Below are 19627 nucleotides of genomic sequence, written 5' to 3'. Positions count from 1 at the left end.
CATTATATACATCTGACCAACGGTCAGGAATAAAAGATAATATATATCGGACGGTCAGAGAATAATCAATAAAATATATTCAAGCCCATGGTCTCGCTCTAAATTATTCAGCTGCCGTCTCGGCGATCCCTCTCCGGCGGCAAGGGAGACCTTCCGATACGACGCTGAAATTTCTGCAATAGATAATAAGAAGATTTTCTCAGACAAAGTTTCCATCTGGTTTGCACGATGGAGGCCTTCTCGCAGCTGCCCTACCATGCAAGCCACTCGATCGTGTGAGGAGACGTTTCAACTGGAACGCATTATATGTACCTGCTCAATCCGCCTCTTCCCCTCGCCCTCAATTTTGTTCGGAGAGTCAAAAAATCAGGCTAAGAGCACAATCCCAAATCGAAGTAGGTAGTCCACTAGTCTTCCCCTCAAATCACATTGTTCTTCTGAAATTGACATGAATAAATAACTCCCTTGCACTTGAATGACCTGTGCTATTCTTCTCTTCTATGTCGATTCTATGTGCAATGTCGGAGATGGAAATAAGGACGCCATGATTTCTTTCTCTTGAAGTGAACTATAAAATGCTTCTTGAAGGCCGCGCAAATAGATAAAAAAAAAATTGCAAGTTTGAAATCAAGATTGTTAGTGAACAATATGGATATGCTGCTTTCTTTGTTGCAGCTCTCATGTTTACGAATGATCGGAGACAGAAAGAGCGCGAGGGGAAATATGGAACCCCTAGGCTGCAATACCTCCAGGTGTTGCTTAATTACCTTGCAAATTAAAATGCAATATGATTCTTTAACTATTCCAATTTTTCGTTTTTTAGTATGTTCAATGAGTTATCCTAGTTGTAATGGATCATATCTTCCTTTTGTTCACCTAGGAATTGGTTACTCAATTTCAGAATTCATCTGATGAAGGTATGTTCTTTCAAGAACAATTAGGTCTAGCTCATTGGTTTGCTTCTTTCATTTTAATGTGAGCTCTGCAAATTAGGCCCCCGATCAATTTTTGATTTGTTTCAGACTTTTGAATTGTCCATAGATTGTGCCAGATCAAGTGAATTGACATGATTGGTGGAATACTTGGTGCTATTGATATGCTAGGATCAGTTTTTAACACCAAACTAAGCGCTGACGATTTGAACATATGTTTTCATAGAACTACTGCTGAATAGGAGTGTGGTTGTTAGATCGAATTTGGTAGAGAATATCACACTAGTTTGATGAAAAATCATGTCTCAAGAACACTTAAAATTTTTGTTTTCAACTTGAACTTGCATCTGGAACAAGCATTTTTAGTTCTTGAAGGCATACTACTTTTTGCTCGGATGCACGAATATGTTAGTGAATGTGAGCTTTCTTTTAAATTCTTCAGTTTCTGTTTGCTATCTAATGAAAGCCTGTGATCAAATTGTTGGAGTTATCAGTTAATTTTAGTTTTTGAAATACACAAAGAGTTGAAGCTGCTCATTAGGTTTTATTTGGTAATTGTGCCTTTAAGTGATCACAAATGAATTAACAGTTTAACCAAAACAATGAATTTATGGTCTTTTTATCATTAGCTTTAATACTTATCCTATAGAAAATCTTGTGGTAGAATAAGACTGGATTGTGTTTATCTAACACTATCCTGGGGCAATATTTCAGAAATGAAAGAGAAAATTGTTGCCAATTTGGGGAACTTTGCATATGATCCTTACAATTATACGTTCCTCCGCCAGGTTACAAATCAAAACATACACATGTAAGTCAGTATAAATTTCTCATTTTTTTCGTCACACTGATATCAATGCTATCCTGGCAGCTAAATGTTCTGGAACTTTTTCTGGACTGTCTAACCGAGCCTAACGAGAGGCTTGTGGAGTTTGCTCTTGGCGGCATTTGCAATGCTTGTGCAGGTCAGACATTGAGATGCAACATACATAAACAAAATAGATAAGATATCGAAGATCTTCACCAGCTCAACCATTTTTGTAGTTCTGATTTCATTAACATTGCAGATCCCACAAATGCAGCTGTTATCGTTCAATGTGGAGGCGTTCCTCTCGTCATCCAATGTTTATCTAGCCCGGTTAAGAATACGGTAAAATCATTAGCATCACACCTCAATTCATGTCAAATACAATCGTGCTAAAGCTTAACTAAAGCCATAGTAATTCTATGTATGGTCTAAAGCTTCATTCTTCAATTTAATGTAGGTGAATTGTGCTATTGGATCACTGTACTATCTCTGTAATTCGACTACAAAGAATGAAATCTTGAAACCTGAGGTCGTCGACGCCATTAAAAGGTTTGCAGCAGCAGGTGCAGTAAATGTGAGCTTCAGCAATCTTGCCCAGGCTTTCTTGGATAAGCATGTTTCTGAACCCAACTAAAGATCTATTTTGTGCGAGCTTTTGAATGTTTTTTCTCTTTTTTCGATATATTTTCGAATTTACTAAAATAGGCTTTGCTCGACTTTTTCTTTTTTTTTTTTTTTTTTATGTAATAGTACTATGCAATGTGATTAGCTAAATAATTAATTATATTAGTAAATATCTTGTAGAAAAATATAATTTTTTCTAACCAATCAACAAATATAAAATTTACCATGCCTTGTTTGGCGATATTTCTGGTCCTGTGGCAATTTATCGATCGTGCCTAGCTCCACCACGATCTATAAAAATATCAATAAACATATTTGATCTTGTAAAATTTTCAAATAGAATGATTAACATCGGGAAATGTTTGTGTGACAATTTAAATTTATACTTATGGTCGTGCTGAATATTATGAATACAAAATTATTATGATAAAAACAGAAAAATTGAATGAAAAATAAACTATAATAGCATTCCAAAGAACATCTTTCAGCATTGCGTAGCGGCAGTCTCAAATAGCAGCGGATTGCACCCTAGGAACAAAGAAAATATTGTGTAAAAAACCTTTACTGCAAATAAAATGGAAAAAATAATTTAGTATACAAAGAAAAAATCCGAATATTAGAGAAAAATTCAAAAAAATACCAGCAATAAAAATGATCATGGAAAAATATGCTAAAGGAATTATAACATTGATTCCAAATAAAGTGAAAATTAGATTAACAGGCACAGGCTTGGCCTTCCACGTCACTGCTCCTGCATTCATGGCTTCCTTCTTCTCTCTAACAACAATGCACCTAAATAGAGAAATGTATAATATATGTGGTTCCAGATTCAGTATTTGAAATTTGCACATTTTTTTCTCTCAAAAAAAAATTTCAAGAGAAAGAGTTGATTTTCGACGTCGGTCTTTGAGTGTTCGTCTTCTATCAATTTGGCGCCGGCGATGAATCCAGAATAGTAAAATCTTCTCTCTGTTGTTGGATTGTATAGGATTTTGTGGTGTTGGTATTATGTTTTATTTACTTAGGACAGCACAAGCGGTTTGATCAGTGTCGATCCTTTCGGTATATTGTTCGTGAATTTATTTATTTGTGTGTTCTCAATTGCTTGGATGCTGGAAGATGTGGTGTTTTGTGATCTTGTGTTTATTGAATTTGAATAATCATGGTGTTCTATCGAAATCATATTTGGATCAGGTGATCGTTTTGTCGTGTGTTATTGATTTTTTGCTATAGGCCAAATGAGCTGAGATTTGGGAAATAAGTGTGCCATTGCAAATTTGAAAATTAATAGGAATTAGAATGATCTACGTCTGTGTTTCTTTCTGTTCGGATTGAAAAGACTTGATTTAGATTTTGTAGCTAAATAATGTTTAATGCAATGTAGTATAAAATAAAATAAAATCCAGATAGTGAAGTTTGTGAGATGAATTCCAAATAAACAACGCCGAAATTCTCATCAGACATATTTGAAACAATTTAACAATAATTATTTTATTTTCTTGTTACAGTGACTACCTTTTCAAGATGTTGCTTATTGGAGATTCAGGTGTTGGCAAATCATGTCTTCTCCTGAGGTTTGCAGTAAGTTCTTAGTTCCTGTAATGTCATTTCATGAGTTGGTCCATTCTTGCAAACTAAATCATTATAATCTTGTGAAGATGTGAGAACCATTATTGTTTACACCTATCTTTTTTCCAGGATGACTCATACCTTGAGAGTTACATCAGTACCATTGGTGTGGACTTTGTAAGTTCTTCATTCTCATGTGTTTAAGTTTAACTAACATCCCTCCAACATATGGAGCTCCATCTTTGTAGATTAATCAATTTCATTTCTATGGCTTAGAAAATCCGCACAGTGGAGCTAGATGGGAAAACAATTAAGCTGCAGATTGTAAGTTTCTCAAATTACAGTTTCTTCTCAAAGATGAACACAAGTTCTTGTTTCCATAGAAGAAACATTTCTTGGCATGCAGAAAAACTAACATCTACTACCCCTGTTTCCATATGAAGTGGGATACTGCTGGACAGGAACGTTTTCGGACAATTACTAGTAGCTACTACCGCGGCGCTCATGGCATTATTGTAAGGATTCCTCGATCATATACATTCCCCAGTTTTAGTCGAACTGATGAGTACATTAGCCTTGATTTAGCCTTGTTCTGGTTTCTCAGGTTGTTTACGACGTCACTGATCAAGAGAGTTTCAAGAATGTCAAGCAATGGTTGAATGAAATTGATCGATACGCAAGTGATAACATCAACAAGCTTCTTGTCGGAAACAAGTGCGACCTCACAGCCCAAAAAGTCGTCCCCACAGAAACAGCAAAGGTAAAAATCTTGTACTACATTTTTCAGATGTTTAAGTAGAAACAGATACAAATCTACTCTAAATTTTCACATAGAAGATGGCTGTTCTTGTTTAGGCATTTGCCGATGAAATTGGCATACCTTTCATGGAAACAAGCGCCAAAAATTCGACCAATGTGGAGCAAGCTTTCATGGCTATGGCTTCCTCCATCAAGAGCAGGTTCTAAATTTTCAGTATATTGACTATCTGATAATTTTCTTCTCTCAACTTCATGTTATCTTCTGTCAGGATGGCAAGCCAACCGTCGATGAACGCTCGACCTCCGTTGGTGCAGATCAAAGGACAGCCTGTTAACCAAAAATCCGGCTGCTGCTCTACCTAAGATCCATCGAGCAATTCGAAGAATCCCATGTTAGGTAGTTTAGCAACCCCAGGATGTCTGTTTCTCTCTGTCTCTCTAAATGTTACGTAGGTTTTTTGTCACCAGTAATCACCGCAGGAACACTCTCCATCCCGAAAATGGTGGAACCTCGTCGCGTCTCTGACGACGATCTCCCTCCCTTCGACGGCCGACACGAACTTGATTGCGCGGTGGCAGTCATTGCAAATCCTGAGGTTCTTGAAAACCCGAATTGGCAACTCTTTTGGCACCTTCAACAACCCGAAGGCCACGGCGAGTTTCTCGCTGTGCCACATCAGCAGCTGCTCCTTCTGCTCCTCCCCGATGTCGTGCAGAGACGATTCGAGATCCGGGACATACCCCGCCAGCTTCATCTTCCTCCCGAGCTCGACGAGCTTCGATCTTATGTGATTGATCTCCGGGTGAAGCCTGTCCCCTGATCGAAACTCGTGAACGACGCTTTTTATCTCCATCCAACTGCATCCTGGCGTCTTGATGATCCTGTTCTCCTTCATCGATTTCCTTATCCGGGCGACTGTCTCCCATTTCTTCTTCGCAGCGTATACGTTAGCGAGCTGAACATACGCTGCGGGGTTATCGGGATCACGGCAAAGTAAATTCGATGCGGCGAACTCGGCGATTTCTGAGTTTTTATGTATCCGGCATGCGCCCAGGAGAGTTCCGTATATCGCGGCATGAGGCTCGAACGGCATTCTTTCGATCAAATCGACAGCCTCGGCGAGCTTACCCGCTCGACCGAGAAGATCGATCAAACAAGTGTAGTGATCGAGCTTTACTTCGATACCGAACCTCGTCTGCATCTCCTCGAAGTATTGCATCCCGAGATCTACCAACCCGGCGTGGTTACATGCCGACAAAACTCCGACGAAGGTTATCCAATCTGGCCTCGTTCCCGTGCCCGTCATCTCGTCGAACAAATCAAGCGCCTCTCGACTACGCCCGTGCTGGGCATAGCCCGAGATCATCGCATTCCACGTTACGACGTCGCTACGCGACGTCATCTCGACAAACACCTTCCGTCCGTCAGACAAAACCCCGCACTTACAATACATGCTTATCAACGATGTCCCGACCGTCGTGTCCAAACACAATGCCGGAGACTTGTGCGCAAACTGATGCACCTGCCGCCCGAACTTTAACGTCGACAGGTTGCTGCATGCCAAAAGGACGCTACTCAAACTCGACGGATTTGGCTGAACCCCAAATTCGAGCATGTTCTTGAAAAGCTTCAAACCATCCTCTCCCCTTCCGTTCTCGATGAATCCGGCTATCATCGCATTCCACGTCACCAGATTCTTCTCCGGCATTCCCTCGAAAGTTTTCTCGGCCAATTCGACGTCGCCGTGCCTCATGTATCCAGTCACAATGCTGGTCCAGGCGATCACGCCCTTTGTCGGAGCCGCCGCGAATAGCTCGAGCGCCGACGACATGTCCCCCGATTGGACGTAGCCTGATATCATTGCATTCCACGTCACCGAATTTCGTCGAGGCATGCGACAGAAGAGGTGCTTGGCTTCTTGCATCCGGCCGTGCCGGCACAGGCCGGAGATCATGGTGTTCCACGAGGCGATGTCTTTGGCTGGAATCCGATCGAAGAAGGCCTCGGCGTCGCGGACGGCGCCGTTTTTGAAGTAACAGGATAACATGAGGTTGTATGAAACAGTGTCTGGTTGGGGAATTTCGTCGAACAGGTGGTGTGCGTCTTGTAGTTTTCCAGGCTTGTTGGAGAGTCCGGCGAGAATTGAATTCCAGGTGACGGTGGTCCTCGTCGTCATGCTGTGGAATATTTTGAGAGCGGAGGTCAAGTCGCCGCGTCGGATGTAGGAGGTTATTCTTTTGTTGCAGGAGATGACGTGGCTAGCTTCCGCCGCCGGCTCCTCCTCCTCCACCACCTGTTGGATTGGAAAGCGGGCGGAAGAAGAGGTTTGGGTGTGGGGGATTGAATGAGCATTTGGGGATGGGATGTTGCGAGTGTAATGGCAGTAGCAGAAATGGGTGGTTAATGAGTTTAGAAGCGAGGAGGATCTGCGAAAAGGGAGGGTTCTCATTCTCGTACCTCTGAGACGAAGACGAAGACGCATCATTGATTCATTGGTTTTGTCTAATTCCCTCTGCTTCACTAACCGAAGCCTGATTTTGCTCTGTTTACTTATTATTTTTTTTAATCAAGTAAAAATATTATTTATTTTTTATTACAGTAAAAAATATTTTCTACTAATACTTATATATATTCTCTCCCGTGCAGGTTTACATTCACCAATTTCTTAACTTCAAAATAAATATAATTCAAATATTCAAATCTATTTGGCAGTAACTTAAATAGTTAAGCCCATTTGAGCAGATGAATTTGAGTTAAAATCATTTTTAAAAATTCCATCAATCTAAATCCATTCAATCAAACACACTCGCATAAACACATGCTAAATTATTTTTAATACCACTTTCTAAACACATTCTAAATTATATAGGGTGTCTTTCAATTTTTTTTTCTCTAAAAATATCAAATCAAAAATCTAATTTTTATTTATTTTATTAAATTAAAATATAATTTTACATGAGTCAATACATATTTATATTATGTCAAACAACTATTTCAATTCAAAATTTCATTATTCAAAATCAAAACCCAAAACTAAAACCTCAATAGTAAACATACCCATAGAAACTGATCTTATAAAATAAATAAAAAGGCTTCAGCCTCGACACAAAAACAAAAAAAAAAAACCCATTGAGTATCATTCGTGGAGTATTATTAACGTAATTCTCAGTAAATATAGCAATAATAATAGGAGAAAATGCACGAACAAAAATGTTATTATATCAATAAGTCCAACGTTAAAGAAAAAAAAAAGGGATTATCCGAAGAAATAACTGAAAACAAAATGCTGAAAGGGACAATAAGCGAGAGGATGATGGTCTCAAAGTGAAGTGCAGTGCACCATAGCACTTTAGCGGCATACCAAAATTTACAGAAATGATCAAAACCACTCTAGTTTTTCAGATGGGATACAGTCAGTCACTCCTTACTTGGCAACCAGGGCCGGGAACTGCATCGAATCCTCGATAACCGGGGCCGGCATGTTGTGGTAGCTGCTTCCTCCAAAACCCCCTCGACCACCGCGGCCACGGCCTCTTCCACGCCCACCTGCTCTGTAGTTCTCCCCGTCGGCTGGTTTCAGAAACTCATTTATGCTTACAGACTGCAGACAGAGAGAAATCGAGGTTTGTGAATTGTTTACTAAATTGCTCGATCCCATGTACTTTTGGAAAAATCGAGCAATTGTATGAGAAATGAGTATATACCTTCTTGGCCTTCTCAGCAGCCTCCCTGCGCTTGTCCTTCTCGGAACCCTGTTTGGTTAATGGGAAGTTGTAAGTAGGGTTGTCATGGAATTCTTGAAATACAATGAAGATTATGGCATGGCATTGTGCTTACCAATTTAATGAAAACCTCGTCGTCATTTTTCTTGTTGCTCAGAAGTTGCATAGATTTGAGTTCTTTGTCCAGCTCGACTTTCCTCTCCTCAGATTTATGAGGAAGCAGTGCCTTTCGCTTCTCTTCGAGTAACCTCTCGTACTCCTCCAAAGTCATCTCCTATCACACCATTAAATATAAAATGAATGGTCATCTTGAAAACAAAACACTCTGAACTTTCATTGAAACTTAAATTTGAAGCATTAACTGTGTAGCACGAGAAGGCCAAATTCATGATGATACCAACAAAATCCCAGTTGGAAAACATTAGGAATTTCTAGAGAAGCCAATGCACAATAACAAACCCAAGCTATTTCCACTTCAAAATATAATAAATCCACAAACCAACAAGTTTAATTCAAGCTTCTTTTAACAAGTCAAGAATAGATCCAAATTGCTCTCAGTAAGTTGATCGATGGTGAAATTTATGGCAAGTAATAGTAAAATTTAAGGGTGATTGGCTACCTTTTCCTCGGGCTCCTTTTCCTCCGCTTCATTTGGAGAAGAGTCCTTGTTGGCATCACCAGCATCATCTAGTCCTGATTGCTTCTCAGCATCAGCATTCTTCACTTCTTCAGAAATAGGTTCTTCAGTTTCCCTGAAATTAAAGGTTTGTAGGTTACCCAATTGGAAAAGAAACAACTAATAGGAAAGGATGTCCTAGGAAAAGATTTGGTGCATACGGGGCTATCTCATCGCTTGGTGCTCCCCAATTTCCACGGCCAGCACCATCGCGCTTTATCTCAGTACTGCACCATCATCAAGGGTAGATGAATTAAAATAAAGGATAACAAAAACAACATTTGGGGCCTTGGCATAAACAGGTTGCATTTCCAGTTCATCTTAAAAAGATGATAAATAAAAACAGCACAAATATACAAACTCCAAACAAATTCATTAAACTAAGAGATAATACGAAACATAACATAATGCTTTTAGATGTCCTTACCCACGTCCACTTCCACTGCGACGATCAAATGTTCGTCGAGGACGCTCGCCATCAGCACTTTCCCCATTACTGAAGCCACCACGTCGACCACCACGGAATCCCCCACCTCCACGGGGACCACCATATGGGCGCCTTTCAGAAGGAGCTCTTCCACCATCACCTTCATCTGAAGGCTTGTAACCATCAGAAAATCCATTGCTGCCAAAAGAAATTCCATTGTCAATAAAATCTCTGTTAAATCCTCGACCACCACGACCACGGCCGCCTCCACGTCCACCCCGCCCTCCTTCATTCCTAGACTCCTTGACTGTTTACAGTAAATTTATAAAGCCGTGTTAACAAGAATTGTTTAATTTACCAGAGAGGGCACCAATGCATGTCATGCAATAGGAAATTAAGGAAATATGGAGGCACCTACATGGATACGACCTGTACACTCCATGAATTAATCAACACTTTAATATAAGAACATTAATAATAAAATCATTTATATTTATTAGAGTATAATTCAAGGTTCATCAGTACCTTATCTGCTATATGACAAATAAATGCAGTGCCAATATATTCTATTGATCAATATAAATTTGTGACCAAGTCATAGAATATGAAATACATATATTAACTGGATCAGCCCATCCTCTCTGAGACAAAATCCAACTGAATTAAATTTAACGTAGTCACCGAAGTAAAAACCTAAATCTTCACCTTTATATAATATGTACAGAAAAAGAGAAAATAGTGCCTTAACAACGTCAGAAGTAGCAAGGAACAGACATTGAAATATATGAATCGTGCCACTCCTTGCAAATACGAATACGTTCAATAATATAACTACACAAATCAAATATCCACAGCACAAAAAACAGCACCAGCTATATCTATAAAATGAATAAATAAATAATCTCATCCAATATCAATCAAACCAATCAACATATTAGCGGCAGAGAAACGCAACAATATAACGTGAAAACATCGACCAAAAACAGACACATCAAAAGAACAGTCCATATAAACAAAACGATCTCCGAATGCTCACCAGCCTGCGCCGGAGGTAGAGGCTTGGATGGCAACCTAGCGGCGGCTTTCGCCGCAGGCTGAGCCGCGCCCGCAGCTTTCTTTGGCTGCACAGCAGCCGGCGCCGCAGAAGAGGCTTTCTGCTGCGCGGCAAGGAGCAGCGTTGGGTCCTCGGCGTCATCGTCGCCGAGAAGATCGAAAGGATTCAAAGACGCCATTATGTCACTACCTAAAGATGAAAACAACAGTCAACCCAAGCACTAACGTATCCAAATCTCAGAGCCTCGGCATAGATGAACAAGAAGCTATTGCAATGATTCACCCAGACAGTAGCCTCGCGAGTGCGAAGTGAGAAGGCAATGCCCAAAAACCCTAGCCTGATGCGGCACAGGAGATTGTGTGCGGACAAGCGCTCCAAATATCGAATCTATAGAAAACCCTAGCACTACTCAATTATGGGCTTCTCCTCGATAATATTATCGGCCCAATGATGTGTTTTAAGGCCCGATAATAAATTAAAAAATAAAAAATAATAATAATAATAACAACTTATGGATTATAATAATTTGATATAATATAACCAGGTGATTGGGAAATTTTTTTATATATAAATAATTTTTATTTGATACTGTTTTAAACAAAAATTGATTAATAATAAATTTCCTAAAAAAAATCTACCAAAAATTGCTATACATGAATTACAACAAAGGTTACAAAGAGTGTATTTAATGGGTGGGTTTGAGACATTTCTTTTAACAAATTTTTGTTTTTCAAAAACATCAAATATAGAGTATTAAAAAATTTATATTAAAAAATAGAGCATATCACATTAAATTATTATTTAAATTTAAATTGTTTACTATTTAAAATCTAAATTTCAATCAAATTATAAATTCAAAATATCTACAACTGTGTTTGTTTGAAAATTTTGAAAGATTTGTTTCTTACTCTAGAATTTTCATTCAAATTCATCAAAAAATACATATATTTTTTATATTATATTAGAATTAATTGTACATAAAATAAATAAATAAATAAATTATTGTTCCATCCAACATTCTATTTGATTCAGCTCAATTTTAATTATTGTCCATTTTGTTTGAAATATTTTAAATACTCAATTTTAAATTTGATAGGTTTTGATTTAGACTTACTCAATAGAGTAAACTGTTCCACAGTGCTCAAGTCTTTTACGTTGATGATCAAAAATACAATATTCCATGGTTTCATGAATGAATTTTAACACGTAGTCCGTAGTGGTGTTACACAATGAATGGGATAAATGCAAATTCTGTGCAAGTCAAAAATCCCAATCCAAATTTAGTATCGTAAACTAATATGAATTAATCTTAATCTTAAATAAAATTGCATGTATGTATAATGTACACATCCAATTTGCAGCGTAACTTCTTTGTCAATTATTTCAAGAAGATTACATTCCAGGACAACAACAAAAACAACGACATAGGGATGAATTGCTGTCTGTGTTTCTACTGAGTCGATGCCATTCAGCTCAGCCGGACATGGACAGAGATCTGCCTATCCTGTCGGCGTCTCCGGCGGCCTCCGCCGCGCCACACACATTCTTCAAGGTGAGCGCCGCCGCGGCCTTGCTGGTGTACAGTCTCTTAATATTCGACCTCTGCTCGTTCACCAGCCTCCACAGACTCCTCTTAGCATTAGCCCTAAAGGGACAATTCGACGCCAAGTAGCCGTCCACTAAGTGCAGATACGCCTCCAGGTCATGGCAGCACGCCACGTCAGCGTCCGGCCTCAGGAACGGCGACATCTTCGTGTCCAGCCGGAGCTCCGTCCCCACGTGCGCGTACGCCCACGGCATGCTGTTGTCCAGCGCGTCCAGCACTTTTCCGGCGCCGTCGATCTCCCGGAGCTTGCGGTCGAGATCCTCGCTGACTAACATTCCGGGGACTCGGGTGATCACGTCCTGGGAATTCACGATCCGGAGGACCTTCACGTTGTTGGACTCCAGGCGGCGGGCGAATCCGCGGTTTCCGACGCGGGGGCCGCCGAACGAGAAGACGGCGATCGGAGGCATCTCCGGCGAGCAGCTGGTGCTCAATTCGTCGCCGACGAGCAGCGCGAGGGCGGCGCCGAGGCTGTGGCCGGTGACGGTTATGCTCAGAGATTCGCCTTTGTATTTCTCCGTCAGCCGTTGGATTTCCTCCACCACCGATTCGGCGAGGCTGGGCACGTGAGCGCCACGTGTTTTGAATAGGCTCAAGAAGCCGCATTGGACTTTGGCGTGCAATTGTTCGCCGCCGTCGCCGGAGATCGGGACGAGTAAATCGCGGACGTTCTCCGCCCACTCGAGACACGTGGCGGTGCCTCGGAGGGCGATGACGATGTCTCGCCTTCCCATCCGTTGGATTTCCCGCCGGTCGTCGCAGACCGCCACGTACCCGGCCCAGCTGGACCGCTGCGTCATCCACCCGAGATCCGGCGCCACGTCATCGACCCATTTGGGCAGCCCGACCGACGCCGTCGCGTAGAGGCTCTTGGTCACACGATAGGACTTATCAGGGAGCGCCACGTGGCGCGGCCACAGAACCTCCTCCGGCGACGTCGCCGGATCGGAATGGAAACAATGGTAAGCCGCCTGAATAAACTCGCCGGACCGGACGACCTCCCGTCTGAGATTCTCGTCGAGCGGGTCAAGTAACCCGACCCAGTCGTTGTTCCCGTGGTACTCCCGCCACCGGCCGCCGAGACAATTCCGGGGAGAGTACTCCGCCGACTTGGACAGCAGCCGCTGCAGCCGGTTCAGATGGCGCGGCGACATCTCCTCCGCCGCCTTCATTTCCGGCCAAACTCTGGCCAGACTCAGTCCTTCCAAAATCCCTCTCCCCCTGTTCTCACCGGATTCCTTCCGTGGCGGTTCAGGGTCGGGCGGGTTCGGGTCGGGTTGCTTCTGCAGAAGCCGATCTAGATTAGAGAGGTGCTTTCTGGTGGATTTGGTGGACAAGCTTTCAGCCTTGCAACTGAAATCCGGCCGGTTCAGGGGGTTGAGACGAGAACCGGTGCGCTGAAAGTCGGCCCGCCGGGCCTGAAACAGGTGGAGATTATGCGCCGGAAGCGTCGAGCCGATCGACATATTGATTTGATATCGATAGCTTTAAAGACGATTGGTTGAATCCAAAGTGGCTTAAAATGAGGCCGTGGAGGTATATATAGAAATCGGCTTTTTAACTTACCCTTGATATTCAGGAAAATTACGCTTCAAGCCATTGAGCTTTCTAATTTTAATTTTTTTAATATTTATTTATTTACTTATTTTTTGGACAAAGTCTGGTAGTTACAATTCGCTTTTCTCCCAAACAAAAGAGAAAACAACAAAAAAACCGAATACAAATAAAATGGAGTAGTTTTTCCCCCCGATTAAAAAAATGGCCTTTGAATCTCGCCCTATTAATTTATTATTTTGTAATTATACTTAAGTTGAAGGTCAATGACTTATTACATAAATTATATAGGATCACTGTGTCTGGATTTGACTGTTTGTGTGGTTGCCGAAAATGCCCCTACTCGGCGTCTAATGTTCAAGTCAAATGTCAAAGTTGCCCTTGTTGCAGTCTGCGCACACGGGCACGAAAATCTGAGGTGTCGCGTTTAGCTTTTGGGCATTTGAATACTATTCTTGGAATTTTTTTGGATTTATTTAGTTATGATTTAAATTTGATTGAAATTAAATTATATAAAAAAAATTTTATTTAAATAATATTTTATAAAAAATAATGTATTTTTATTTGAAATTCTACAAATAAATAATACTATTATTGATTTACAACTAAACACACTAAAAAATGGATGGATTATTTGCAGTTGGAAATTTCTTGTTTTAATTAATGATCAAATGTGGTACATATGATCAAAATTAAAATATATATTGAATTATTTTCAAATACATTGTTGGATAATTTGATAAAAAATGATTAAAATTGTACATATGTTTATATATTATCAATATAAATTAATTTTATAGGAAAATATGTACATAATTATTTTTACATTTCATTCGTAGTTAAATTAATACTACCTCCGTCCCACATACCGTGTCTGTGACACTGTAGACACGGTATTTTATTAGGAGATGTGTAATTAGTAGATAATTAATAATATATTAGTGAAAATAATTATCCTATAATATAAATAATTATAAATTAAGATAACTAATTAGTGTTATTAAATTTTAAAAAAATAAAATTAAAAAGTTTAAAATAAGATTAAAGTGTGTAATCATTTTTAAAAAATAATGCAAAAATAATGGTAAAACTTTCGGTCTGATCTCTCCTCCATCAATTTTTTTTTTTAATTGTGATTTATCAAAAATAATAAGAAAATATACAAAATATTTCATGTCAAAATTAAAAGTAAATTTTTTAAAATATTCATTAGAGAAAATCAAATCAACTTAAAATAATTATTTTATATTTTTTTTTATATATAATTTTTCATGACACACAAAATTATTTCATCTAAAAATAATTAATGAATGTAGCCATAATATCTAAGTACAAATTTATGCTTAGTTTGTAATGTAATAGGTTCAATGTGAGTATTTTGTGAAAGATAATAATATATATTTATTAAAAATATATATAGTACAAATTATACTCTTGTTTAGTTTTACAAATTGTTCATATTAATATAGATTAAAAAATTTAGAAAAATTATGATAAATGAATAATTAAGGAATATATTAGTAAAAATAATTATTATATAATATATATATAAATAATAATAATAATAATAATAATAAATTAAAATTAAAATAATTAAATAATTTAAATAATGTTTTTTTAGAAAATAATATAATATAAAATTTAAAATATGATTAAAATATATAATTTTTTTCAAAAAAAAATTATACAAAATGAAAATATTTGATTTTATATAAGAAAGAAAAAGTAATAAACAAAAATAATAATAATAACATACTTTTAGCTAATATTTAAATAAAAACAAAAACAAAAACATTTTCAATGCAAAAGAATAAAAAAAGATTAAATATAGGAGGCTTTTGACAAGGTATTCCGAATATATGCCTTCTCACTGATCAAATTTTGCTATTTTATTTTATTCAATTTTCTACTTAATTTTCCACTAATGTAAAATTTAATAAATTAATACTATTTTTCGAATGCGTTATAGGTAAATTTTAATCGAATTTCTAAGGGTTTCGATGTCTTAGCATGGTATTTTTGTATATATTTAATTTTTTAAAGTTATTATAGATTTTATATTTTTTTTTTCAAAATATTACATTGAAATTTTATTTTATTTTATTCAGAGTATTATTTTAAAGGTTGTACGTATTTTTTATTTAAAGCATGATGCTCTAAAGTCTAAGTATTCAAAAAACATATAGACACCTTACATATTTGGTGTGTTTGATCGGTATTTAATTTTGTATTTTAATAGTAGAATTTTTAAATTTTTGTATTAAATATAACATTGTAAAAAATATAGAATATATGTTTATAAAAAGAAAATACTATAAACTGTATAATCAAATAAATAAATTATACAACCCATAGATGAGATAACCATTATTTTAAAATTGAAAAATTCCTTTTTGAATTTGAACAAACGCACCGCAAACTTCAACGACGATCTCTGGTAATTTGCAGCCGTTGATATTCAACCATCTACGCTGATCTAACGGCTGTGATTTCAAAAGACCGAAATTCAATTCAAATGTTTATCAATAAATTTCTTGATAATTGAGTTGATAATTCAATTTTAGAAAAACAATTGAGAGTAGTATACAAAATACTTGAATTTGATTCATTCAATTTGGGAAAATTAATTAATTAATCGGGTTATATTTTAAGGCTTTGGATCAAGGGCTGAAATGAATACCTTCAAAATAATAATTATAATTTATATTATTAAATTATATTATCAATTTAATTAAAATGATTAAGAATTAATGCATTCAGCAAAAATTTCAGAAATCTTACTTCCTCCGTCCAGATATCGTGTCTGCTGCACTGTAGACATGATATTTTAGAAAGGATGTAATTAATAGATAATTAAGAATATATTAGTAAAAATAATTATCCTATAATATAAATAATTATAAATTAAGATTAACATAACTAATTAGTTTAATTAAAATTTAAAAAAATAAAAATTTAAAATGAGATTAAAGTGTGTAATCATTTTTAAAAAAAGAAAAGTGATATGGTATGTGGGATGGACAGAACGGCAACGTGTACATGGTACGTGGGACGGAGGGAATAATACACTATTGTATCATTTTGTTGGACAAATACAAAATTACAAAAATGTAAACATGATCCGACGTGTCACATGTTGACTTTCAGTAATTAGAATAGCGGCAGAGTCAATTTTGACTTTACAAAAACAGGTCCGATTTTTTTGTTACAACGATCAATGTGATATAGGGAGAAATGTCTGCGCATTAAATCTATTTGTACGACCCATATATGTCGTCACTGCACGATATTTATTTCATTATTAAATGCAGTTGGTATATATTTGCTTGAATTTATTTTGTGGGTGTCATTTAATTTTAAATTTAAAAATAATAAAAACATATATTAATATTTTGTTTGTACGAATACTTTTGAAATTTTTATTACCATTAGTTAATAGTAATTATTTCATAAAAAATTCTCGAATCACATTCTGAAAATATAAATTAAATTTAGTCATTAAGTCTACTGTATATTACAAATATCTTTACAGTAATTTTAAAAGTAAAATAGTTTTAACATACTAAAATTATCATGGAAAAAAATCAATTTTGGTCCCAATATAAAAAATTCATCAATTTTGGTCCTAATATAACAAAAATTTATCAATTTTTGTCCCAATATAAAAAACTCATTAATTTTAATCCCAATATAAACAATTTCAATCAATTTTGGTCCCATTATAAATAATTTTAATCAATTTTGGTCTCACCGTTAAAAAACTAACGGAAATTACTAACGTGGACATAACAGATGTGACGTGGCAATTGACCTGGAAAGTACACGGCCATGTACAATTATCCACGACTATTTGTTACATGGTCATGTATATTTCAGTGTATAATTATACATGGCCATGTTGTTACACGGCCATGTACAGTTATACACGGCTATATTGTCACATGGTTATGTATATTTCAGTATATAATTATAAATGGTCATGTTGTTACACGGCCATGTACAATTTTACACGGCCATGTTGTTACATGACCATGTATATTTCAGTGTATATTTTCAGATCAACTGCCACCTCACCTCCGTCATGTCCACGTCAGCAATTTCCGTTAGTTTTTTAACGGTTGGACCAAAATTGATTAAAATTGTTTATAATGAGACCAAAATTGATTGAAATTGTTTATATTGGGACTAAAATTGATGAGTTTTTTATATTTGGACCAAAATTGATAAATTTTGGTTATATTTGAACCAAAATTGATTAGTTTTTTTATATTGGGATCAAAATTGATTTTTTCTCAATTATCATTAAAATACAATATTTATTAAACTTAACAAAATAAAATACTCCATCCGTCTCAGAACTATAGTTTGGTTGTGTTTGACACGAAATTTAAGGAATATTGATATTATATTGATAGTGGATAAAAAGTACCGGTAAATGACTTTTTGCCCTTGTGAGTGTATTAGTGTAAAAAGTAGTGACAATTGTTTAATAATAATGAAAAAATATGAATAGTTTTATAGTGATATGATTATTTATAGAAATTAAACTATTGTTTTGGAATGGATAAAATTAATAAATAAAACTATTATATTGGGACATGATGAAGTATATATTGTTTTTAATTATAATTTTTTAAAAAAAACACAACTTGTACTTTAGACAGCAGTATGAATACATAATTCTTAATAATAATAATAATAATAATAATAATAATAATTTCGGAACTCGGAGCCTTGCGGTCCTATATATACTCTTTGACTTTCCACTCTTTGTTTAAATGCCAAAATCAGAAACTATAAGTCAAAGGAATTTACGAATAATAAATTAATCTATTCAAATATTATATTGTAGATGTAATTACAGCTGCAATAGCACAAGAAGAACGGAGTATCGTGTAATTAGCCCTACATCTTTTTAAACTATGAATTAGGTATTTTCGTATAATTAAATATATACATATATATATATATATAATACTCCCTCCATTCCAAAACTATAATTTGGGTTGTGTTCGGCACGAGATTTAAAAAATATTGATATTATATTGACAGTGAGACTTCTTTTTGCCCTTTTGAGTGTATTAATGTAAAAAATAGTGACAATTGTGTAATAATAATGAAAAAAAAAAGTAAGTGTAGTTTTATAGTGATACGATTATTTATAGAAATGAGACTATTGTTTTGAGACGGACAAAAATGTAACCATAAACTATTGTATTGGGACAAATGGAGTATAATGTATTTTTAATTTATTTACTTTTGTTTATAGACATAATTTCTGTGTATAAAAAAAGGCTCAAAGATGTTTGTTGATTTGACTATGGATATTGAATAAACAACATCTACCGATGACCTTTGCATGATAAAATTAGAATAGTTAGGCTGGTTGAAATAAGATACGATATGGTCCAAATATATTCGTTTATTCTTTTTATACAATTTGTACATACAATTCAAATATCCACACTACGGTCCAGTGTAAAATGTAAATAAAGAAATTTCAACATTGTTTAAATAGATCATTTTTATTTATTTATTTATTTTAATAGGACTTAATCCTTAAGCAATGGAGATCTTTCGACCAATTATACTTCATACGTCCACTTCTAATGCGTATATATTTATATTTATGTTCATCGATTAAAAAAATTTACATTTTACTTCTTTAAGTAATTGTGAACCCTATAATTAACTATTAATATATTTTTTTTAACATTTATTTACTATTTTACTTTCATTTTATTATACACTTAAAAGTAAGAACAATTAAATTTTTATATTATTATATCTACTTACTATTATTAAAATATTAATATCTTAAAATTAACATAGCAATGGAGTTTTTAAAAAATTATAGAATTAATAAAATTTAGATATCTAATCTAATGTTATGTA

General features: G+C 36.0%; 4 protein-coding genes across 7 annotated transcripts; 1 reads left to right on the top strand and 3 right to left on the bottom strand.

Moving 5' to 3' along the window:
- Positions 1–64: 64 nt before the first annotated feature.
- LOC127240209 (GTP-binding protein YPTM2-like) lies at positions 65–5082 on the top strand. 4 transcript variants are annotated; one of them, XM_051258751.1, is made up of 14 exons: positions 65–395; positions 676–752; positions 881–917; positions 1647–1720; positions 1804–1897; positions 2000–2082; positions 2198–2352; positions 3873–3945; positions 4063–4110; positions 4210–4257; positions 4377–4448; positions 4538–4693; positions 4789–4892; positions 4962–5082. In XM_051258751.1, the coding sequence occupies exons 1-14, from the start codon at positions 257–259 to the stop codon at positions 5053–5055; spliced, it is 1254 nt and encodes a 417-aa protein (XP_051114708.1). In that variant the 5' UTR covers positions 65–256; the 3' UTR covers positions 5056–5082. The 4 variants fall into 4 exon arrangements, with proteins under 4 accessions (XP_051114708.1, XP_051114709.1, XP_051114712.1 ...); XM_051258752.1 differs by having other exon boundaries at positions 260–399; XM_051258755.1 differs by lacking the exon at positions 881–917 and having other exon boundaries at positions 377–399.
- A 71-nt stretch (positions 5083–5153) lies between these two features.
- Positions 5154–7228, bottom strand: LOC127240208 (pentatricopeptide repeat-containing protein At4g16835, mitochondrial). The gene has a single exon (XM_051258750.1). It carries the CDS (start codon positions 7176–7178, stop codon positions 5154–5156), a length of 2025 nt encoding a protein of 674 aa, XP_051114707.1. The 5' UTR covers positions 7179–7228.
- Positions 7229–7880: 652 nt separating this feature from the next.
- LOC127240210 (RGG repeats nuclear RNA binding protein A-like) lies at positions 7881–10953 on the bottom strand. The gene is made up of 8 exons (XM_051258756.1): positions 10855–10953; positions 10555–10761; positions 9519–9825; positions 9253–9318; positions 9035–9167; positions 8531–8689; positions 8398–8445; positions 7881–8294 (listed from the first exon to the last, which is right to left on the bottom strand). Exons 2-8 carry the CDS (start codon positions 10748–10750, stop codon positions 8118–8120), a joined length of 1086 nt encoding a protein of 361 aa, XP_051114713.1. The 5' UTR covers positions 10751–10761; positions 10855–10953; the 3' UTR covers positions 7881–8117.
- An 879-nt stretch (positions 10954–11832) lies between these two features.
- On the bottom strand, positions 11833–13676 carry LOC127240431 (phospholipase A1-Ibeta2, chloroplastic). The gene has a single exon (XM_051259125.1). The coding sequence runs from the start codon at positions 13642–13644 to the stop codon at positions 12046–12048; it is 1599 nt and encodes a 532-aa protein (XP_051115082.1). The 5' UTR covers positions 13645–13676; the 3' UTR covers positions 11833–12045.
- Between the last annotated feature and the right edge of the window lie 5951 nt (positions 13677–19627).

This window comes from Andrographis paniculata, unplaced genomic scaffold (genome assembly GCF_009805555.1).
Source record: "Andrographis paniculata isolate CXL003 unplaced genomic scaffold, ASM980555v1 Contig79END, whole genome shotgun sequence".
Lineage (NCBI taxonomy): Eukaryota > Viridiplantae > Streptophyta > Magnoliopsida > Lamiales > Acanthaceae > Andrographis > Andrographis paniculata.
The sequence above is the reverse complement of the archived record's forward strand: the minus strand, read 5'-3'. Positions and strand labels throughout refer to the sequence as shown.